Source organism: Dioscorea cayenensis, chromosome 2 (assembly GCF_009730915.1).
Source record: "Dioscorea cayenensis subsp. rotundata cultivar TDr96_F1 chromosome 2, TDr96_F1_v2_PseudoChromosome.rev07_lg8_w22 25.fasta, whole genome shotgun sequence".
NCBI lineage: Eukaryota > Viridiplantae > Streptophyta > Magnoliopsida > Dioscoreales > Dioscoreaceae > Dioscorea > Dioscorea cayenensis.
The window spans coordinates 306127-331107 of record NC_052472.1 but is presented as its reverse complement, the minus strand read 5'-3'; the positions used below and the strand labels follow the sequence as shown (position 1 = coordinate 331107).

General features: G+C 30.6%; 3 protein-coding genes across 4 annotated transcripts in view; all 3 read right to left on the bottom strand.

Moving 5' to 3' along the window:
* Positions 1 to 2258: 2258 nt before the first annotated feature.
* Positions 2259 to 6520, bottom strand: LOC120275841 (leucine-rich repeat receptor-like serine/threonine-protein kinase BAM1). Its single transcript, XM_039282558.1, has 3 exons — positions 3878 to 6520; positions 2547 to 2963; positions 2259 to 2452 (listed from the first exon to the last, which is right to left on the bottom strand). The coding sequence occupies exons 1-2, from the start codon at positions 6468 to 6470 to the stop codon at positions 2548 to 2550; spliced, it is 3009 nt and encodes a 1002-aa protein (XP_039138492.1). The 5' UTR covers positions 6471 to 6520; the 3' UTR covers positions 2259 to 2452; position 2547.
* Positions 6521 to 13363: 6843 nt separating this feature from the next.
* LOC120278313 (transcription factor bHLH25-like) lies at positions 13364 to 15353 on the bottom strand. 2 transcript variants are annotated; one of them, XM_039285182.1, is made up of 5 exons: positions 15265 to 15353; positions 15127 to 15185; positions 14526 to 15032; positions 14087 to 14422; positions 13364 to 13986 (listed from the first exon to the last, which is right to left on the bottom strand). In XM_039285182.1, the coding sequence occupies exons 2-5, from the start codon at positions 15160 to 15162 to the stop codon at positions 13924 to 13926; spliced, it is 942 nt and encodes a 313-aa protein (XP_039141116.1). In that variant the 5' UTR covers positions 15163 to 15185; positions 15265 to 15353; the 3' UTR covers positions 13364 to 13923. The 2 variants fall into 2 exon arrangements, with proteins under 2 accessions (XP_039141116.1, XP_039141117.1); XM_039285183.1 differs by lacking the exon at positions 15265 to 15353 and having other exon boundaries at positions 15127 to 15248.
* A 6135-nt stretch (positions 15354 to 21488) lies between these two features.
* The window catches only part of LOC120279085 (transcription factor bHLH18-like), a 5323-nt gene continuing 1830 nt past the window's right edge, over positions 21489 to 24981 (bottom strand). The window contains exons 2-5 of the mRNA XM_039285944.1: positions 24198 to 24248; positions 23755 to 24102; positions 22132 to 22503; positions 21489 to 21575 (exon numbers count right to left, since the gene is read on the bottom strand). Coding sequence (XP_039141878.1) covers positions 21489 to 21575; positions 22132 to 22503; positions 23755 to 24102; positions 24198 to 24248 — 858 coding nt within the window. The remainder of the gene's footprint in view (positions 21576 to 22131; positions 22504 to 23754; positions 24103 to 24197; positions 24249 to 24981) is intronic.

Sequence of the window (24981 nt, the reverse complement as noted above, 5' to 3'; positions counted from 1 at the left end):
GGTTTTTTTTTTAAAAAAAAAAATTGCCTTATTGTTTTAAAATTAACACAGCAGTATATCAAAGTTGTTTTATTTACCAAAAAGGGAATAGAGCCATCTTGTTCAATGCCTTTCAAAAACATATCTCTGGGCCTCTTCTTTCATCCTTAATTAATTTTTATCTTTTTTTCGTTATATATCTAATAGATTTTATTTTATTTTTTGAAAATCTTTATATATAAAAAATTAGAATTATTTTTTAAAACCAGCCGCATCTGTATACATTTTTTTTTAAAATTATTTGTTTTATTTTTTAAAACCTAATCATAGTTTAGAAAGTCATTTTATAAAACTTATTCGGGCACTTTTTTTTTATTTCTGTTTTTGTATAAAACTTTAATTGAGTTTTATATAGACACAAACATTTATAAACTGAATTAATTAATATTATTTAATATTGGACAGGAAATAGATTAGTTAAAATGTAAATACAAAATTTACATATTTACTTTTTACATACTTTATATTTACATTTTGGATCTAAATCATTTATAAAGTATTAAAATATATATATAATATTTTTTACATTTTTTTAATGATTTCTCCATTAAATTATTCATGAAATGACCCAAAAATAATAAAAAAATAATTACTTAATTTAATTTAAAAATATTTATGTGTGTATATAAATTCACTTATGTTTACGCACTGCAAGAGGAATTAAAAAAAGGTAAACTTAAAAAGTTTGCTTTTTCAAAACAAATAAGTTTTAAAAAATAAATAATAAACAATTAAAAAAATCAAAATCCAATCGGTTTTTTTTTAAAAAAAAAGTGAATAAAAAAAAAAAAATCTTGGGTCATAAAAAGAGGCCTAAAGATACTTGTAAATGCCCACTCAACACAAAGTGCTAACCAGGCATCTGAATAGATGACTACAAGATTATTTTGGTGAATAAAATAACCTTGCTTTTTCTAAAAAATTTAAAAAGAAAATGTCAAGTTTTTTTTAAAAAAAAAATCTATAATCTATACAATTATATATTTAGAGATGCATACACAGAAGATACACAGAAGATATAAAAGACATTTCCAATCTATCACCAAATAATAATAGATAATTAAACTCAAACGGTCAAACCCTTAATATAAGAACTTCAATTTTCTAAAGATATATATATATATATAATATATATATATATAGCTAATACACAGATAAAAAAAATAAAAATAAAAAGAATATTTTTCAAAACTTTATCAGTTTATAGTAATGTCCATTTAAACAAAATAAAGTAAAAAAATCCGAAAAAAAAGGTGACAATTTTTCAGTCATAGCCTTTCAATTCACAAACCACAAAAGATGCACAACAAAAGCAAGCATCCAAAAGAAGGTACTTCATTAAAGACAAGCTCTTAATAATGAAGAGAAAGAATGATACCACTAGATCAGGATGGGCAGGCTGTGAGATTAATTAAGTGGTGTGGTGGAACCAAGTTGGCCCCCCATTCCACGCCTTAATTTACTCCATCTGTCTAACCTATATGCTTGTCTTGACTTAATTAATATTAAAAACAAAATAATAATAATAATAATAATAATTATTATTATTATTATAATTATAATATGAGTTATTAGATTCCATACAATTCTTAGATTTTTTTTTTTATATAAATCGCAAAAAACTAACAAACCAATTTATTGACACTGGATCTCTTAAATAAAAATAATATGTTTAGAAAATAAGAACGGATTGAGACATTAACTTCTAATGTGTGTGCATACTCAATTGTCTTCTACATTTTGTTAAATAAATAAATAAATCTCAAGAGTTTGTTTTTATTTTTAAAAAAACCCCTCAAATTTTAAAATTCTATCTCAAAATGCTTGAATTTTTTGTTCAATTTTTCTTTAAAAAAAAAACCCTCTCCAATTCAAAGATTAAACCAATATAAAATCCAAAAATGATAAGACTACTGTTAAAATATCACCCTAGACTTTTTCCATATTTTCTCATATTTTACATTGTTTTGTAGAAGACTACATGGAATCTACCCACATTTCTAAAAGAATTCATCAAATTCAATTCAAAGTTAAATATGCTTAATTTATAAACTAAGCCCTAAAAATTACAAACTGAAAATTACAGCTTTTGACAGACTTTTTGTTTTGTTTTTTTTAAAAAAAAATCTTTTGAAAAGAACTCTCAAAAGCAGTAAACAGTTGCACATGGAACAAAAGTCAAAAAAGGTAAAAACAGAACTAGTTGCAGAGGACAAAAGTGAGAAAGGTGTCAGAATAATAGACCTGCTATGTGGAGGAAACATTTAAATCCAGAACAGTTGATAAGACACCAATGAAAATTACATGCAAACAATAGATCCATACCTATGTACGTAGTCATGTACCAGAAAGTCCCTACTCGGATTAAAACCAAATAAGCTCTCAAAGTCTATGGCAGCAGGAGCAGTAGCATCTGCAGGAAAAGAAAAGTAAAACCAAATAAACACAAAGATAAATCCTAAATTCAAAATTGTATGGACATTAATCAAAAGATGAATAGATGATACTCTAAATGCTGAGAAGATCAGGAGGGGGAGTTTCTTTGCTTTCAGCAGGGGCAATGGTGGTTGCTTTAATTGAGGATTCATCTTCTTCTTGTTCAGTTGATGAGGATCTTGGGAGTTCAGTGAGTATCTGGACTACTTCGCGCATTGTTGGGCGTTCGATGCTTTGTTCTGACACGCAGAGCATTGCGACATGGAATAAGTGCATTGCTTCATGGAGGGGCACTGTCAAGAGCCTCGCGTCGAGGATCTTTTGCACGTCTTCCTTGTTTGAGCCAGTCATCTTGTGAACCCATTGCACAATATCTACGCCGTCACCAAACTCACCGACGGGTTTTTTCCCAGTTACAAGCTCTAGAAGCACAACACCGAAGCTGTACACATCACTTTTCTCGTCTACCTTCAGTGTGTATGCATACTCTGCAGAGCCAAAATAAAGCATGAATTCAATTCAATTAGCAAGCTAGAATCTATATGTCAAAAGCCTAATCTGAGAAGAATGCAGTCTATATTTCAAAAGGCTTTGTATTCGTGAGAACCCTTTTTCAGAAAATTCAAACTTGAAAACTTCCATCAGGAAAAAGCAAACTTCAATCAATGGCAATTGGCAAACATCTCTCTAAGGTTCATACTGCAAGGGCTTGTGACAGTGGAAAAACTACAGGTAGCTATTGCATACTAGCAATCATGTGATGCAATTTGTTAGAAGCTCACTCTTGACCAAAGTGAGAGCCTACACTTCAAATTAGTCAGAATGTTTTAGCAAATTCAATTTGGGAAAAGTATACTTTCAATAAGTGGCAATTGACAAGTATTGATCAAAGTACTGAGATGCAAAACTGACTCCAAGATTCATACCACCATAGCTTGAGATGGTGGAAGCTAAAAGCAGACTGATCATGATAACATCTTTGAGATGCAATGTGGAAAATCCTCCAGCATTGATCAAAGTGGCAAGCTATATTTTAACAGTGTGAAAGCTTGAACTAGTGTCTATAAGATTCATTTGGGGTAAAACATACTTCATCTAGTAGCGATTCGCATGGATTGATCAAAGGGGCAAACCTTTAAAATACAAAAGAGACTCAAAGAATCATATCACAGAGCTTGTAACAGTAGAAACTAAAAGAAAATAGAGCATGCTAGCATTTTTGCATGACCAAAGTGATAACCTAAACTTCAATTGTTTTAATTGGGAGAAAGTCCCTAAAGACAAAAGGCAATTCGCAAGCAATGTTTAAAGTGGCAAAACCTTTATAGATGAAAAACAGAGTGAGCATCCATGACACCAGAAAGCAAGAGAATGCTATATGGAGTTACTGAGATTATTATACCTGGGGCAATATAGCCATAAGAACCGGCAATAGCAGACATGCACTCTGAGTTACCAGAAGCCTGCAAGAACTTGGCCAAGCCAAAATCTGCCACATGAGCTTCAAAGTCAGAATCAAGAAGGATATTGTTGGACTTTACATCACGATGAAGGATCGCCGGAGAGCAATCATGGTGAAGATAGCAAAGCCCCTTGGCTGCATCAATTGCAATCCTGTACCTAGTATCCCAGAGCAAATGCTCACCCTTCTTGCCATGGAGAACCTCCCCAAGGCTCCCATTAGGCATATACTCAAACACCAACAAATTTGTGTTACGGTTGGAGCAAAACCCCAACAATCTAACAATGTGCCTGTGACGGATCCTCCCAAGTGTCTGTATCTCTGCCGAGAACCCATGATCATGTAAAGAACCAGCCCGAGTCATCGCTGAGAGCCGCTTGACCGCCACTTGCTCACCATTCGGCATAATGCCTTTGTACACAACTCCGGCGCCACCTTTTCCGATGATGTTCTCCTCCTTCAAGCAATCAAGCACATCATTGCAGCTAAAGTCGAGACGCTGGAAAGCATTCAGCTTCCATGCTCGAGCTGCGCTTGCCTTCTTGAGAGACCGAGCTTTTAGAATGGCGGCAATGGCGAACAAGATGGAGAATGTCAGCAAACCAAAAACCAGAAGAAGCTTGAATGGCGCCGAGAGCGGACCCCTAGAATGACCTCCACCGGAGGTGTTTGCGGAAATGCAAGCACCGAGGAAAGGCCCGCAGAGAGAGGGGTTGCCAACAAACGAAGAGGAGTTGAAGTAGCCGAACTGGCCGGTGCTCGGGACGACGCCGGAGAGGTTGTTGAATGAGAGATCAATGGCCGTGAGGCTCTGCATCGTGGCAATCGATGCTGGGATGCTCCCCTGCAGCTGGTTCCTGGAGAGGTTGAGGTAGTTCAGGATCCGCATTTCAGTGATCTCCGCCGGGATCTCGCCACTGAGATTGTTCCGGCTGAGGTCTAGCAACGCCAGCGACTTGCATTCGCTGATCTCAGGAGTGATGGCGCCAGAGAAGCGGTTCCCGCTTAAATCAAGCTTGGAGAGCTGCTGCAGCCGGCCAATCTCCGGCGGGATTTCGCCGGAGAAGAGGTTCTGATTGAGAAGAAGTTTCTGGATACCAGAGTAGTTCCCGATGGACGAAGGAATGGGGCCGGAGAGGTGGTTGGCCGAGAGGCTAATCTGGTCTAGATTCACCGAGATCTCCGACATCCCCGTGTCCGGGAACCCGCCGGCGAGGAGGTTATTTTGGAGCTCGACCTGCTGTAGATTCGGAAGGCTGAAGAGATCGGCGGGAATGGTTCCGTTGAGGTAGTTGTCTCCCAGTCGGATCTTCACAAGAGATTGACAAACGCCGAGAGTTTCCGGAATGGGGCCGAAGAGGAAATTCCCCAGAGCTATGAGCGTGTGAAGCTTGGCACCGGAGCAGAGCTCCGGCGGGAGACTTCCCGTTAGCTTGTTGGATGAGACATCAAGTACTTGAAGCCTCCCGCTCGTCCCCAGGCTTCGAGGGATGCTCTCAGTGAAGTTATTTTCCCAGAGCTGGAGCACCTCCAGCACCGGCAGATCTCCGACGAACTCCGGGATTGCGCCATAGAGCTTGTTCCTGAAGAGATTGAGAAGCGTTAGATTCCTCAGCTCGGCGAAGCTCGGTGGCATCTCCCCGGTGAGCGCATTGTTGGAGATATCCAACGATCTGAGGCTCTTAAGCTTCCCCATCTCCGGTGGGATCTCGCCAGAGAGGCCATTCACTTGCAGGAACAACGTGTCGAGGTTCTCCAGGTTCCCGATCTCCGGCGGGATCTCTCCGGAAAGGCCACAGTTGGCCATATCTAGCCGCACAAGCGATGAAAGGTTCCCGATCTCCGGCGGGATGCCACCGGAGTAGCTATTGAAATACCCTAGGTAAAGATACTGGAGCTTGGCGAGATCCCCGAGCTGACGAGGAATAGAGCCGATGAGGGAGTTTCCAGAGACCGCAAGGTACTCAAGCAACTCCCACCTACCATACTCCGGTGGGATCTCGCCGGAGAAGAAGTTCCCACCAAGATGGAGATGCCGGAGGTTCCGCAGCTCCGTCACCTCAACCGGCAACTCTCCGGTGATGTTATTGTTATACAAATCCAAAACACGGAGGTTCTTGAGCAGCGAGAGAGAAGAAGGGAAGGATCCATTGAAGACATTGTTGGAGAGATTAAGAAACCGAAGGTTGGAGATGCGGGAAAGCAAAGGAGGGATGGGGCCGGAGACGGAGTTCTCAGCAACAGAGAGGTTGAGGAGAGAGCGAAGGCCGGCGATCTCACCGGAAAGCACGCCGGAGAGGTTCATGGAGGAGATATCAAGGGAGACGACACGGTGGGTGAGATCACAGCCAACGCCGACCCACGAGCAATGATGGGAGGTAGAGCTCCAACTCGCCAAGGCGCCGTCGTGGTCAGTGAAGGCTGCCTTGATGGCAAGGAGAGCAGTGGCTTCGACGTCGCCGGACGGAGGCGGCGCCGGCGCCGCCATGGCCGCCGAGGCGGCGAGGAGAAGAAGGATGAGAGAATGGAGCATGTGTTTGTGATGGTGGTGTGGGTGAGAAGTGAGGGTTTGATTTCAGGGTGAGTTTTTGAATTATTGAAAACAAAAAGGTTTTTTGGAGTTATATTTTTTGGCGGGTTTTTAGAGAGAGTGAGTGAAGTGGGGACTATTTGGTAATAATAGACAGTGGACCACAATTAGACTGTGACATTGGCCTTCTTATTTTTTTCTAATTTTATTTTTTTTAAATTGTTTTTTATTTACCTATTTTACTTAATTCATATGAATCATGAAAATTGATTGAACTTAACTAGCGATCTAAATTTTATAAAAAATTATATTCACTTTTCAAATTGTCTATATTTAAAATAAATTTTAAATAAATATGTAGTTGAATATAATTTATTAAAAATTGTAAAGATATATTAAATATAAAAAAATAAATTTAAAAATAATTTATTTAATATTTCACAAATTTTTTAGATAGACAAATAAAATAAACAAAAAACTGAAAAATAGGACAAGTAAAAATGACTAGAGAGAATATCTTTGTAATATTTGTAATTTATTTATTTTTTTAATAACTTGTGATGATTAAAAAATGTGTGATTTGGATTTATTTTTATTTTTTTTGGAACCTTAAGGTGTCTTATTTGTATTTATTTTGTATACCATGAAATTTGCTTATTTATTGAAATTATTAGTATTAATAAATATGTATTAGTTTTCAAGAATAAATTGTTTTAAATGTAACTTATTGAGTTTAATTTATTTTCATTAAATCAAAATCAAGTTAACTTAAAAACAAATTTTTACCTTAAACTATTTTTTTAAATATTCTTTTCAACACGTACAAATATCCAAAAATCTATACATATGTATAAATAAAATATTAAAAAAATTATAATATATATATATAATTTCATTATTTATTATTGCTTTAAAAACTAAAAAAAATTAAAAATTTTGCATTTAAATAATAATAATTATTAACTCAAATGATTGAATAATAGGATTTTTTTTTCCATGCAAGTTTACTATAAAAAATATATATTTTTCTTTTTTATAAACTCCCTTCATCCCATTATATGCATCTCCATTTTTACTTTTTTTATAAGCGTTCATAAAATATATTAAAAAAATAGCTGGAATTGAAATTTTCATGTATATTTAGTTTATTTTTTCAATTTACCAAATTTTCTTTTTGTATGTTAAGATTGTGTATTTAAGATGAACGTGATGGAGAATACTATATCTAAAAAGTTAGTAAAGTTAAATTAGGTATGTTGACAAATACTCCTTCCGTTATGGAAATACAAATTATTTTGAGAGAAAATTTTGTTTCAAAATCGTTGACATTTTATAATACCTAGGTCCAAGACAATATTTATTTATTTTTTCTAATTTTTCTCTACTTCAATTTTTCTGGGCGATTTAAGGAGGCGTTTGGATTAGGGGTTAGAAAACTATTAGAATGGGAATGATTATAAATAGTGATTTATAACCATGTTTGTATATATTACTATTAACTTGGTAATGAGTACTATAGGTAATATCATTCTATATAGTAAAGGTTTTTCATTACCTCCAAAATTGGGGGTAATGGAGGGGAATAAATACTATTGAATGTGAATTGACACTTTTGCCCCTAGATAAGATTTAGTTAAATAATAATAATTAATTTATATAACTAATTATAATAATTAAAATAAATTATAATTAACGTAATTTAATTACTATAATAATTAAAATAAATAATAATTAACAATAATTATTTAATATACATATTACATTATAATAATTAAATTGAAATGACATTTTTGCCCTTATAAAGATTTAATTAAATAAAATAGTCAATAAAAGTATTTCATTATGGTAATTAAAGTGAAATGACACTTTTACCCAGTATATATTTAATTAAATAAATTACTAGGAAATGACAATTTTACTCATAGTTGAGATTTAATTAAATAATAATCATTAATTTAAATAACTAATTATAATAATTAAAGTAAATTATATTTAACATAAAATGTGTCATTTAAATATTATAATAATTAAAAATAATAATTAACAAAAAAAAATTATTATATTATAATAATTAAATTAAAATGACATTTTTGCCCTTTTAGATTTAACTAAATAAAATAATTAATAAAAGAATTTAATTATAATAATTACCGAGACTAGATATTTATTTATATGTAATTATTTTATATATTAGGGGCATTAAAGTAATTTGCATATAATCTCTATCACACTTTTCTCATTCCCAATATTTATTCTTTCCAACCAAACACCTTTTTTATTACCATTACTTTTCCCATTCTCATTCCCATTACCATTACTTTTCCATTACCATTACCATTACCATTACCATTACTATTCCTTGATCCAAACGGACCCTAAAGGGAGAGAGTTATACTCAATAATTCATAGTCATAAGAAAAGTATATAGTTTTAAGAATGAATACTTTAGTAATTTTATCTATTTTTATTTAAAATTTTAAAAAATTAATGTCATTTTTAATTTTTGCTCAAAATCTTTAAACGACATATATTTCAAAATAAATTAATTAATGTAATGAAAATTTCTAAAGGTGAATCCTTATAATGGGACAGATGAGGGGTTATTCACAAATGCATTTTGAAAAAAAATAAATTCTTTTGTAGGCCATGTTCAATGATTAAAATTATTAATTTTAATCAAAAATTAAAATGATGTAATTTTAACTCAACTAGTATTCCATCACCATACATTATTGATAAGTTTATTTTTTAAAAAACCTATTTTTATTAATATTACAATTTTAAAGCACGCCTTAATCATACTTATGTTTAACAGCTCGAACTCAATCTGTAGCTCATTAGCTTAAAATATATAAATATACTATAATTTTATATAATTATAATATATAACAATATTGTATTAAAATTATAATACAAAATTATATTATTTATCTTTGAGAACAAAAATCAAGCTATATTTTAGTTTCAAAATATTTGCTATAATAATAAAAGCTTGTAATTACTTATTATATATATATATATACATACATATGTACATATATAGTCTTTCTTTCTGTTTGTTCTCTTGTAATTTGTCCTCTCTTGCAGGGACATGTGAGAGACTAGACAGCTACAAAAATGTATATTTTGTATATATTATTTATTTGAAATGATTTAAAATAATTTAGTAATGGCATCCAATTATTGACCATGAGAAAATGGATTGCAATAATATAAATTTATTCTTAAATAAGTGGCTAATATCTTAGGGAAATAAATAAAAACTCTTCATATAGACAGCTATAGAAAAAAAGACATAAATTTAAAATATATCTAATAAAAATCTTTAGTAACAATACATATAATCTTGGTTTATCTAGTATAATGACTATGGATAGAACAATATGGAAGGGAAAGATTTGTGGCTAATCGGCTCAATCCTTTTTTAGTAAAAGATTGGGCCGAGTTTAATTATAATTAGGAGAACAAACAAGAATTACCAATGTCATTCATTTGATGAGAAATAAAAAGGAATATCGAAAATTCGCGTGGCTGAAGCTGAAGCAGCTACTTTCGAAGTAACAGAAAGAAAAGCAACGATTGGAGTGGGAGAGTCAGAGTCGAAAAGAGGATTCCTCACTTCTTTCTCTCATTCAAAACCGTGCATGAGATTTTCATCTCGCACGGCTCCTAAGTGATAAAAGAAAGAAGAACTCATCTTCTTTCTTTTTTGATTACCTTCCTCGCGTATGTATAAGACCGAATCCATTCGATTGCCAAATAATTGGAATTAACAGGTTTTTATTACTGATATATATGAAAAATTATCTATCGGTTTTAAAACTTTACAACTTTTCTTATTAGTCCCTCTGACATTTTTCCATATTATTAAGTCATTTATTTTATATATTTTCTCATTTTTATCATGTCTATAATTTTTTATAATATAAAAAAAAAACCCTACTTCGTTGATGCCGGAGATCACTCTCTTTGCACTTGGCTACGCATCCATCGGCTTAGGCAACTCGCCCCCTCACCCCCTAAGCGTAGGTGTATTTATGAGCTCACTACCTCTTTTCTAAAAGACTGACGAGTGATACTATATGCAATTTGATAATTTCATATGAATTTAGATTTAAAATAAATTATTTAAAGATTAGGGAAGTTTTAGGGATTTGATAACTTTAAAGGGATTTTTGTGAAATTGGAAGAATGGGAAAGATCAAATCTTGTAACTCTTGTTTCTCCCTGTACATAGTATAGACAATATAATAATTATTTGAATGTTTAACATTTTCTTAAAATATTTATTGAAGTCCCACATTATCTGGGCCATTGATGGGCCTATGCTTTTATTAACAGGCCTTGTTTTGTTACTAGAGAGCCAGTGATTTAAGAAATAGATAAACAAATATTTTTGTTTTTTGTAAAGTTGAGTTTATTTTTGATGATGCTTTTGATTTTTTTTTTTTTTAACAAATAAGAGCCTTTGAAAATAACTTATATTAAGTTTTTTTTTAATATATAACATATGGGACATCATCATAAGTGTGTTGAAAAATGCATGTTTTAAAAATATTACCAACTTGAGTAAATTTAAGGGTATTTCAAAAAATAGAAAATAATTCAAATGACATAGGTCCATACCAATTTTTATGGTGCAAGATATATCATCAATATTGAGTTACAAAGTTAAAGTTGAAAAATGCACCTTTTAATCTTTTATAGTGAATGATCATATCCAAGATAATACACACACACACATATATATATATATATATACACACATCATTTTGAAGGTCTAATTTTGCAAAGAGTATTTAGGACATCATTTAGAATATATTTAAATTTGTTATTGACACAATAACTAGTAGACAACTGTATACTTTTGAAAAATATAGTATATAAAACAATCCAAGTATAATTTTTTTTGCCACACCTTCACAATGTAAAAAAAGTTATTTTTCCTTTTGTTGAGTGAGATGTCGAGAGATCAACTCTCTTTGTATATTAACATCATCAACTAAATATTGATATTATACCATGTTGAAACACAAGAAATAATTTGAGTATAATTATTTATAATTTAAATGAGAGTACATTTAAAAAATAAAATTATGAAATTATTTTTTAATAATCAAGTGTTTTCTATAAATGAACAACAAAGAGTAATTATAAAATTCCATCAATTTGTCTTTTAGAAAACTTTATAAAGTAGAGGAATTATTGAACAACTTTTCATAACAAACTAGTCAATGGCTCATGATGGCACTACTTAATCTATTTGGAATTAGCTCACCCACCACATAAGTCTAGTCACAAAGCAAGAACCCTAATTTGTCCAACATTGAACACAAAAGTGAGAACAAATGAGAACTCATATGATTGATTCCTTTCTAAATCTTTTTTAAATGTCCTTTATATCTTGTCAATCTTTAGTTGGTATATTTGCTTTTGGTTGTTCTCTATATCTTGTCATAGCATATAATTATTATGTAAATCATTTTAAAGAATTAAGTGGCTATAATTTTATGTTGTTTGAGAGAATAATGCAAATATATATTTTTATTATTTTGATAATTTTTTTTCCGCTAGTTTTTATATAGGTAAGATTATAACTGGAGATGAGGTTAATAGAAAATTAAACTATGTAAAAATTGAGTTATAACTTGGTTTGAAGATCGAAATTAATTTCGAGCCGAACTCTAATATAGCCCGGATTAGATCAAACTAAGTTTGGAATATAGAAATATTGTTTACTATTGGAAATAAAATTCAAATTATAAATAAAGTTTTACTTTTATGCTAAATCGGCTCAATTTTGAATACAAATAAAAATTGATTAACTTTTCATTTTTAAGCTAAATTAAATTAGGTTCAAACTTTGCAAATTAAAATAGAGTTGAGATCAAACTACCCAATTTTGAGCTAAACGATCTAGTTGAGTGTAACCTTCTCAAGTTAGACTCATTTGTAACACGGGTAATTAACAAGGGATCTTAGATTAAGAAAAAGATCAATGTTGGCTTTCTATCTAATTGCCCACTCAACTTAATTCATTAAAAGAAAAAAAACATATTGATAATGATATATAGTTGAGATATGATGAACATTCATGCATATATAAATAATATACAAGGGTTAATTTTTCATAGGTGACTTAACTATGGTCTTGTTTTATTTTGGTAACCGAACTTTAATTTACATTAAAATAGTCATTCATTTTCAATTTTATTTTACCAAGCAATCACCCAATTGATTTGGGAACTAAATAGCTGATATAGCTGCTAAAAAATTTGAAATGAAATAAAATTAAAGATGAATGATCATTTTGATGTAAATTGGAGTTCAATTACCAAAATAAAACAAGACTATAGTGAAATCACCTGTGAAAAAAATTAACCCCAATATATACAAAAACAAAACTATATATATATATATATAACAAATTAAAATTGTGGACCCTCAAATAATAACTCCATCCCCCTCAAACCCACAACACCCAACCCTCAACACCATAACCAATTATTTTGATGGAAAGAGCTGTTGATAGTCTGGCAGACAAGATAACATTCTTTTTCCATTGCATTGACAGAGATAGTTAGCCTACCAATTAATCCTTCTTATCATCCCCAAATATATATATATATATATATATGAAGTACATTTTAAACAAATAGGTAACTTTAATTGTTAATATATATCTGCATGCATTAAAATTAAAAATCATCAAAGAATTTGCCTTCTTAGACAGTTACAGAGAGAAAGAGAGATCATTTATTTATATATACTTCATTAACAAATTAAACCATACAACATTTCAACTTTTGAAGTATATATATATATATATATTTAAAAAATAGATAAATCACATACATTAAACCAAATGAGAAGGAACAGAAATAATCCACCAAATATGGAAACAAAAGATATAACTTTATTTATTTGTTCATATATATATATATATATATGCATGCATGCATTAAAACATCCTTAAAGAGTTTGCCATCTGATACACATGAGAGAGAGAGAGAGACCAAATTTCTGAAAACTAGGCCTATTAGGCGAAGACAAGTGCTTGAAAGCAGAAAAAAAGGATGAACAGAAGTGAAAGGCTGAAAACTTCCAAATGAAACAAAGGCCAAATAGATACTCAGAGAAGGAAAAACAACAGTGTGTTTTTGCAAGTCTAACTCCTCCAATTAAGGGCCTTAAAAAAGAAAATGAAAGCTCAAAATATTATTTATATATATATATGCCACCTTTTTCATCTCCACAAAAAACACATGGCCTTTTAGTCAACCATGCAAGGTGCAATGAAGATGAAAAAGATCAAAAGTTAGATGAGAGAGATCAAAGAAGGAGGGAGGAAATTTCAGGCCTTGTTTTCAGAAAACAACTTCTAAGTAGTACTTAATTTTTTATTAGAAAGAACACTAGCCTTCTTTGTAGACTAGTGAAACACCATCTTTGTTTCTTAGAGAGCTATGCTTAGCTTCTTCACAACTTCCTCCACTGTCATTGAGAATCCCTCTTCAATCTAAACACAATAAAAATCAGGAAAACAACTCAATGTTAGTAATTGAATCCTTCACGTGTTATTTTTCATGGTATCAGAGCTTAGTTAATTGAGAACTCACATTAGCTAAGACGGTAATGTCTAGAGACGACGAAGGAAACGACATCGAACTTGTGTTGGTGATTGATAGATTGAGGTTTTCGATCTCGAAGAGTGCTTTCGTGATCATTCCCTTTCGGTTCTCGCATTGTATCTTTATAAGAATTGTCTTCTCTGTTTGCTTTACTTCAATATTAGGATTCACTTGGCTTGAATTGTCATCACCATTAGGATTTGTTTGTCCAAGAACAGCACTTTCCACTTTCTTCATCACCACTTGTTCTTCAAGTGTCTTCACATTTTCTTGAAGCTGTTTCACATATCTAATTGCATCTCCAAGAACCGAAGCTTTGTCCATCTACCAAATATAAAAAATTTCAATACAATTAGTTCAACTAAAATATTATTCCATGTTTTGAAATCAAACTAGAACTAGTATGAGATGAAATATATATGTATACCTTCTTCAAGTTAGGGATCATTGCTGATAAAGCAATGAATCTTTGGCTAAGCTTCTCTCGCCGTTTCCTCTCAGCGATTATATGATCTTGATAAGATGGCGGCCTAGCTCCGGCGACAGTCTTCTTGACTCCTTGCTCAACCATGATTTCATGACTTCTTTTCGAACCCTTTGGGATGAGAAACCTCAAGTCCTTTGGCTTGACATCTTCAATCAAGAACTCTTCGTACATATTAGAATGATTCACTGGAGAATCTGAGCTACCGAACGAAAGAATGCTCGTCGGAGAAGCATCCGGTGGTTGTGCTTGTGTTGAGCTCCAACTTCCGGTCCTCGGCATCTTCTTCGGCTTCTCTAAAGCCATTGATGAGTAACTCAAGGTGTTTGACATGGTGTTCATCAATGGAGGAGGACATTGCAATGTCTCTTGTTGATCATATGGTTGTAAAATGAACTGATCTAATGATCCCATGTCCCATTGATCCATGAAACTAACATCATCAATTCCCTATTAAATTCATCAACACAATCAAACATCACAAACTATTGAAATTATCAACCATGCATTGAAATTAACTTCCAAGATTTGACTGAAAGCTCACCATTTCTGAAATCCATCTTGTTGATGACATATCCATAGTTTGATCAAGAGCTAAAAGTCCTTTAAAAAAAACACAGCTTTTTGTCAAAACAAAGAACTCTGAAACAAATTAGACACAAGAAATTAAAGCATGACTGACCTTAAGAAGAACTTGATGTGATCCAAGACCTTGAAATGGATCTTGTTGATATATATATATCAAGCTAACTTGCTTCTTTTTCTTCTTTCTCAAACTGTTCATATGGAGGCATATTCAACGCCATTGATATAAAAAGTCTTTGCAAGAGGTACTACTTCTCATCACCTTCCATCTTTCAACATGTACCAATAACTTTTTGTCTTTTCTGTGTATATATTTATTATATCATGCATAGCTCATCATTTCCCATTTGTGATGCATATATATATATATATATAAACATTAAATTATTGATGAAAGGATAAGAAGATAACATGCAGAGCTTGTACTTTATCACTAAAAAAAATCCTAACTAAATTCAATATTTGGTCCTTGTTGTTCAGTAAAAACAATTCTTTGATTAAATTATTTAGAAGATTAATTTGTATGTTTTTTTAGTACTGATTAATTTGTAAGTTTTAGTAAATGAATATTAATTATTTTTCGCTAATTTCTATACTACCTAACTTATAAATGATTAATTTTGCTGCTTTGGGCAATGTTTGACATTTGACATTTGGAAATTATATTAACCAAAACAAGAAGAAAAGATGACTTATGAGTTATGACAAATAAAAAATAAAAAATCTCCAAATATTGTGGAGAAGAATGAGAGGCTATAAGCATATGATTTAACTTGTTGAATAAACTATAATTCCAATCTTCCATATCTAATAAAGAATAGATTTTAAGATTATTGTGACCATGTGTTCTTGTTAATTTCCAAAACCTTTGACTTTTGGAATTAAACAAAGAAAAATGAAATGAAGGTATGAGTTCATATTTGGTTGTTGTTTCGGCTACCTAAGAAGCTTCACCCATTCCCATTCTCAAACGGTTTCAATCAATAATTTAGGGTTAGGGTTAGATCTAACTATGTTTATTAACCAAACCCTTAATTACCATCAATCTAAACTCAACTCCATCAAAAGTAATACCTTTTTATCCAAAAAATAAAAATAAATAAAAATAAAAATAAAAATAAAAATAAAAATGCATTTCTTATATATTTTATAACCAATTAATTAACCTAGCTAGACACTTGAACAAAAAAAATTCAAGAATAACATTTGAAATATTAAATTTTATTGAGACTTATTAAATATTGAACTAACCCATTATTAATTGTTTGAACTTATTTATTGTTAGTATTTCTCCATTTATTTTTAAAAAAATTATTTATTTTGATATTCTATTTCTTTTGTGTAACATTTCACCTATCACTCAAATATATTATATTAAGTGACAAAAGTGAAAGGGATTGTTTTCTTAAACTAAATTAAAATAATTTTTTTTGTAAATTTATCTATTAATATCACATATATAAACTAATTAAGGTGGTTGAGTAATCCATGGAATTGATTAATTAACTCAAGCACAAAACCTTCATGGAATGCCACCTATGTATTTTTGAAATAATATCAAGGAAATTCATGTTTGTTCAATTATATCAAACACAAACTTTTGATCTTATTGGTTGAGTTTGATTCCAAATACATCATTTGGAATAAGAGTTTAATTAACACTCCCTAATTGATAATTAAGGTGACAATATTAATTGATAAACATGGCAACAAACATATCATTGTTAAGAACTAGAGTTCTATATTAAATTTGGGTGGATCTAGGAGTTCTAGATGCTCTAATTGTGGTCAACTTGATTAGATGAGTAATTAATCACATGATGTTTTTTAAAATTAATTTAATTAATCCGCGTAACAATTCAATAGTTCAAGTTCGAGTTTTGTTTTCCATTGCAATGTGAACCGATTGATATATTTATAATGTCTTTTGATCAGTTTGACGATGACTGATCAACACAGTATCCTCAAATATCTAATATTATTATGCACGTAATTAGCTTAATCTAATTTTAATGGTAGTAGTTTGTATTCACATGTTTATTCACAAATTAAAGAAGTATTTAACTAGTTTAGTGGCAACACGTAAGTGGTTATTATTATAAGACCAAGTTGGACTATTGTACTTCAAATAAGATTAGGAGGAGACAACCAAATCTCATTTGGCATTAAAATTCATTTTGTTTAATGATAGAATGGTTTAATTATGAGTACATAAATCTTAGTTTATACCTGTATTAGTAGTACACCTTATACATGATGTAACGTTATTAGCAACAAATTATACAAAATATTATACATTCATACGATTACATATATGTGTCACCTTGAATTATGGTTTGTCAGTGATCAACAGTGACATTTAAGTTAATTAAAATTAAATTATAATATAATTATAATTAAGATAAAAATTTTTGCATATGCCCTCTAAAACTGGATAAATGCTGATATTTTCATAAAAATATGTTAGCTGCTGTACAATGTAATTATTTGCTCATATACACTTGTGGTTGGAAATCAACTCATAAATAATATTATATATATAGGTATATTAATTCTTACTATTTTTTTATCTTTTGCTTTTTTTAAAATGAATAAAAAAGAGGTAAAAGATAGTTTATTTTTTTTAATAAAATTTTTAATTGGCTTTTAGTCCTAGGGGTGTATAAGCAACTAAAAATGATTTGTAGTGTATATAAACAAGGGTATATAAGTAATTTTAATGTTTGGAAGGATACATAAGAAAAAAACTTAAAATATTATATATCACAGGGAAAGTGCCACGTGGAAAGTGTTACTTCCACCGGTGTGATTTGTGGGTTTAGAGAACACTCAAACGCTCATAAAAATTTTACACAAACCAAACAAAAAGGAGACATGCATGATTGGTAATCCAGTTCGGCGTCAACTAGCCTACATCTCGGGGGCAAAACCCGGAGATAAACATCCACTAAAAGAGGTGAAAATACATGAGTACCAACACTTTGTCACTGATCACTCTCTCAAATAAAGATCAATTCCCTCTCTAGATTGTCTAGTGCCCACACACTCTCCTCCCCAAGAGTCGCACCCAGTCTCAGAGCAAGGTAGCTTATATAGATGCCTCAATGTCCCAAAAATAGCCCAAACCTCTTTTAGAATCTCTGTGGCTACTAACTTTACAACCTTTCAAAATTAGCTGTTGTAATTCCTGCTGTAACACAACTTGCAACATGGCCCTGACTGCTGACTTGACTGAGTTCTGGTTACGTTGCGAACGACCTCAAGACCCATCAACCTCTTGGTTATGCTTAGTCTGAGTCTGTGCAACCAGATCTTCTGATCCCGATCACCGGCAACTAGCCTACTTCCTCAGTTTCTCACCACGCAGTCCCCTCACAAGGGGCGCACGTCTTTGTGTATCTTCATGAAACTCACCAAACTTGATCTTCAATTCATCCAAGTTTGACTTTCAAATCTTCCCAAGAATAGATCTTCAATCAATCATGCCAATCATACCAACAATAGTCATGTCTTCAATCATACTTATTAAGGTTTTTCAAATCATACTTTCAATAGCCTTCAATCATACCATTGATAGGTATTTCTTCAATTAAGCTCTATCTATATTTAGTCTCCAATCAAATCTCTCTAAATATGGTCTTGATATGATCTTGTTTTCAAGTTGTAACTCATACAAAAAATAGCTCTGCCAAGATCTCCCAAGATATCCAAGACTCCTTGTCATGTCACCATGCCTTGCCATATCATCAATTGTGCCATGTCACGAAGGTTGCCAAGTTATTTTGTTTTGTTATCAAATTATGCCAATAAAAGTGCATTTGCACTAACAGAAAGTGTTATAAAATACAATAATTTTCTTAGATGGCGTTTGGTTGAAAGTAATATTAGATTATCCACAAAATGTGGGCAAGATGATATTATATTACCTAGTATATATTTGTTTACTGTGGAAATATCATATTCCTGAAACTTGTTAACTTGGCCAATATTACTGGGAATATTATTACCGTTAAAAGAGGTGGTAATCTTACATTCCACGGAGCGAGGATGTGATTTGTTTTTTCTATTATGTCCATTAAATTCAATATAGTGACCAAAATACCAAATTTTAAACATTTTAAAAATAAAAATTCAAATTTTTTGTTGGAGGTAAAAAAAAAAATCATTTAAACAATTAAATTAGAGGGGAAAATTCATATTTATGTATAACAATTAAGTTTAATTTAATTATTATTTTTTAAAAAATTAATTATTTAAAATTTATATGTTAATTATTATTAAATAACTTTCATTAGTAAATATTATAAACTTTGATTTATTTAACACTTATTAGTAAGGGTATTTAACTAAAATGATAACATGTAATGTAAGATTAACCAAATCTGATAATGTTACATTATAACCACATTACAACTTTGTCAAACAAAAAGAAATTAGTCATATTGCCATTAATATAACTTAAAAATCATATTCTGGTAATTCTATTCTTAGTGATTCTATTCCTAGTGATAATGTAAGATTCCATGAACCTAACTGCCCCTTATTATATTTTTAAGTGTTTGATTTATTTGTTAGTTTGACAATTAAGAAGATTTAATAGTGATTAGAGTTAAGTTTCCTCTTTTGTTCTCCTTAATTGAATTGGAACTAAATTGAGAGATTATCAGATTGAATGGGTGCTAATTAGGAAAAATTAAATTGGAGATTGCTAAATAAGTTGTTTGATTGGAGTTTATTTTTGGTTCATTGGAAACTATCTCAGGTTGATTAAAAGAATGTCAACATTGGGTGATTGATTGAAGATCATGTTAGGTTTTACTGATGTTTTTAGTGAGTTATAGTTATTTCTAGGTTTGGTCAAGATTGATTGGAGATTTGGCAAGTTTGACTACGGGCTCAATTGGGAGGGTTGATGGCTGCTACGCATGTTGTAAACTAAATTGTAATTCGACTTTTTCAATAGGTGTGTTTTGGCCAATTCATAACTCAATTATGACATTAGACTTGGAGATGTGGATGACTCAAAAATGTGGAGAATCTTAACGTAACAACAAATAAGAACAAAGCTTGAGATGTTGATTAATGGGATGATGGATTATGCTGATTGATTTTTAGGGTTTGGCCTTACAGACATAAGCATGTGTGGCTAATTGCACTATCATTATTATTTTTATTTATTATTATTATTATTATTATTTTTTGATCGGTAACATTATAAAATTTATAACTCATATCCTCTAGCAGAACTAACAGACACAATATTAACAAGTGAAAAACTAAAAGTGTAGAAAGAGCATACTTCTTTAGGGGTTTTCTTTCTAAGAGATTACAAATATATGAATTTATATTGGTACGCAGTTAATTGTTCTTCAACATTCTTATAAATATTCTTATTATTCTCCATTGTATTCATAAGTAAGAGAAATGTTTATAAACTAGTAAAAATGTTCTTATTATTATATTGGTAGTTAGTTGTTCTTCAGATCCATAGATAGATAAAAATCACCGTCATAGTTTAAAATAAGTTTTGAATATATATATTGGAGGCTTAATGTTTGCTATCATATCTTTTTAGCTTAGGCATATCTTATTTCAGTGGTTTATAGTAAAACAGATAATAAAATGATAGACATTAAAAGATTAATTGCATTATTATATTAAATTTTAGTAAAATACTTTATAAAATAATAACTAATTTTAATTATATCCTATATTCTCTCAAATTACTTTTTTAAAAACTAAGTAATTAATCATGAGCTTGTGTTTACCATATCTTCTTGTAAATATAAAAAATGTATAAAAAAATAATAATGCATTAAATCATCCCATTTATTTAGTTTATTACACTCTTCAGAAACAATGTTCAAAGAATGAATAACATCAATAATGACAACTAAAAACGGGAAAAAGGACTTTGGATGATACTATCTCTTCACTTCGTCACAACTTCGAGCTTTTTGATGCTTTTCCGATAACACTGGCGACAGTTACACTTGTGATTTGGATACAAACCAATTAGAAGGCTAGTCTCTTCTATTTCATCTCCGCCCATGTAAGCCGGAGTTGTTTGGCACTTTGTATTTTGTTGCTTCCTCTTATTTGTATTTGTTTTTCACATTTAATGGATCTCTTATAACCTTTTATTCTGTTAATGCATGTGGTTTATCACATTTTCAAAAAAAAATAAATAAATAAAATTGTTAATAAAACAACGAAGCTTATTATTCCACTTATAATTAAATTAAGAAGGTTTTCTTCTTAATTAGTTGATAAGTAGAACGTAAACTACACAATTACATGGTAATTAATTTTCTCATATGATCAGCTACATCTCCATAAGATTTGGCAAAATGTTGAGTTTAGGTTCTCCACAAGATCCTTCACCATAACAGAGACTCCATCATCAACCTGTAATTCAGAAGAAACATAGTTTTTCTTCATTGGAAATTATTCAAGTTTAAGACTAATTCATTAATAAGTTAAACTCTACTTAATTTCAATTCATTGGTAATTACTTAGCATGTTTTTCTTAGCAACAAATTAATTTGAAGATATGAACCAATAGGTATGATAAATAAAGACCAAATCCTACTAGTAGTATATATTATGTAATTAATCTCTATTTCAAGTTCCTTTATTTCAAATTAAACCATTGATTTTCTAAACATATGTAAACAAGGGTTATATGCTGTTACTTTCTTTGCATTTATATATCATTAATTCTTTATCATATCATTTTCATCATGTATAGAAGGAAGGAAAACTTGAAAACTACCACCTTTGCATATATGCATGCAAGACATTAACACACACACACACACACACACACACACACACACACACACAAATTAAATTACTGATCATCATATATAATATCTTGATAACTACCATCTTTCATGCATGCAAAGACAATAACATATTTTGAATTAGTGATCTTAGTAAAGAAATTAATTGAGCAACTTACTTGAGCCATAATAACAATATCAAGCAATGAATCACCGAATGGTAGGATGCTAGTGTTGGTGATGGTCATGGGAAGCTTCTCAATCTCTAACATTGCCTTCACAATTAGTCCTTTGTGGTTCTCACACTGTATGTTTAGTATAACACTCTTCCCATTGAGCTTGGCTTCAATCTTAAGAGGAACTTGTTCTGATCTTGAGGAGCTTTCATTTAAGAACATGGAATTCTCATTCATGTCCATCAATGGAGGTTTCTTATTAACAAGAAGAGCTGATTCAGTAGGTGTTTCAATGGCTTGTTCTAAAGCCTTCACCTTTGATTGGAGTTCTTTGATGTAATTTACAGTGTTTCCAAGAAGGCTATCCTTGTCACTCTGTTAAAATCAATGTCACTAGCTTTGGTTTGAACTAGCTAGTTAGGAATAAATAGATATATTTTTAATACAAGCTTAATTAACTGGTTTATTACGTTGTTAACTTAATCATGTAATGGCTGAATGAATGTACAATTAATGATGCAAATAATTTTTTCTGATGTAAAACTAGAACAGTTGTTCAATTTATGGCTATATAATTTTGAATTATTGACGATTGAAACCACATTACAATAAGATTAGTCTTCCATATGGACTCTTTGAATTATGATCTTATAAATTTTTAGGCTTAATGAATAAAAAAATAATTAATTAAATAACACAATTACAAGAGGGACAATGTAAAGTAAATATTTACTAAATCCAACACATGATCAATATTTGAATAAACACAGTGTCACAGTGAGGATGATATATATTAATTTTAGAACTTCAGAACAAATTATTATAGTTAAAGGTGATCAGCATGCATCTGTTTCCATTTAGTATCAGCAACTAGAAGAAATTGTTTGTGTTTATGCATATATATATATCTCCAAAAGATAATTGTATCATTAAATAAATGTTTTCCATTAATTTATTCGTTGAAACACATGACTAGATCGAGGATTACAAAGAGTTAATATATATATATATATATATAGATAGAAATAATAGATCAAAAAGATAAATATTCACTCATGCAAAAATTATTTATTTATTTATTATTATTTTTATTTTTTGAAGAAAAACCACTTCATACACACATGCATTCAATACATAAAAGCAATCAATAAAAGATCATTATTTACTTATGTATATGATACTTGTTGAGGATCATTATACTAGATATAAATGCTTCAATTCAAAGGACACACGCACCAAAAGCATATCATTTTTACTTGTCAAATTTATTTACTTCACACTTATTAAAAAAATCAGTTAAAATTAATTGACAATCTAAATTTTATAAAAAACAAAACTACTCCTAAGTGGAGTATATGATTTAATACTTAATTAATTGTGATTTATTGAAAATTGTACTAATAGATTAAATTAAAAAATAAATTTAAAAAAAATTATTTAATGTTGTACAAAGTTTCTAATGTGACAAGTAAACAAAAAAATAAAAAAAAACTCCAAAATGTAACAAGTAAAAAAGAACAGGGGAGTATATTCAAAGAATCGAAAGTTCACTGCATGCATGCTAATGAAAGAACTCAACTGATCAAAGCATGCTCAACGTGATCAATATCCAAGTGAAAGTAGTACCTTCTTGTTGGCAGGGATGGTTGTTGATAGATTGAGGAAAAGCTTAGAAAGCTTTTCTCTCCTCTTCCTCTCAGCAAAAACATGATCATGAGAAGATGATGAAGAAGAAGGAGGAGGAGGAGGTTTGCTCTCTGATCTTCTTGAACTTGAAGATGATGATGTCTCATAGTAAAACTTTGCACTCTGAGAACCTAAAGTCTCTAACTCATCCATCTTGTCCACAGTTTCTTCAAAACCATTAATGTGATCACTTGATGAACTAATTGGAAAATTACCAAATGAGATAAATCTCAAAGACGAAGAACATGACGATATATTTTTATCGGAGCCTTTTCTTTCTTCTTCAATCTATCATATATAGAGAAAAAAAAAACTAATAAAGATGACTGATCATTACCAAGTGTAAGTTAACAACAATGAAACCCTAACCCTAATCTACTTACAGGTTGTAATAAATGATGACCTGATCCAGTGTCCATCACTTCAAACTCTTTCTGAAAAAGAATTAAACAAAAGTTTCTATATATCAAGCTAAGGATGTAGAAACAATGCTTCTTAATTGTTCTTCTTCTCTTTATATATATATATATATATATATATCATGACTGACAGTAAGAAAGAAAAAAATCAAGAAAGTATCTGCTGTCTTTTACTTCTTGAAGTCATTGCATGTTTTTTAATCTATATATATAATACTAATTAGACTTTTCATTTTTTTTTTTTTTATGTTTAAACTGCAGCATTGCATGCATAAAATGTTAATTCAGTTTATAATTAATTAATTGTTAAATATAGGTTTTTAATATATTTGATTATGATCATCAAACAAATTAAGTTCTCTAGAAGAAGAAGAGAAGTTCATCAACAACCATAAATATATATATCTAACTTTATGAATAATGTGGAACTGTTCACATGTTGAGTGCAAATCCCATGCATACATGATACAGATAACTTTTTTTTTTCCAACTTGTTTTTTTGCTGATCTATTAATTATTTTATAGTTTTACGTAGTTTTATAAACATTTTTCTTACAAATATTTTAAAAAATAATTTCTGATAAATCTATGAGTTAAAATGCTTATCATCTTTTATTTGACATGCAATTATGTACAAATACTATTTTATATATTGCGGACCAATTAAACATGGCGTTCCTTGATATTCTTATTCTAATTTTCCTTGTGCCTCTAATTTTGATATCTGCTAAATAAATCAAAATAAAGA

Bases quoted from the DNA above. Each gene is read 5' to 3' on its own strand.
- LOC120275841 (XM_039282558.1), bottom strand. From the start codon at position 6,470: ATGCTCCATTCTCTCATCCTTCTTCTCCTCGCCGCCTCGGCGGCCATG. The intron at 2,964-3,877 runs GTATAATAATCT...TTGGCTCTGCAG, and splicing joins TTATGGCTATATTGCCCCAG to AGTATGCATACACACTGAAG.
- LOC120278313 (XM_039285182.1), bottom strand. From the start codon at position 15,162: ATGGATATGTCATCAACAAGATGGATTTCAGAAATG. The intron at 14,423-14,525 runs GTATACATATAT...TATATTTGGTAG, and splicing joins TGATCCCTAACTTGAAGAAG to ATGGACAAAGCTTCGGTTCT. The intron at 13,987-14,086 runs GTGAGTTCTCAA...TATTGTGTTTAG, and splicing joins ACATTACCGTCTTAGCTAAT to ATTGAAGAGGGATTCTCAAT.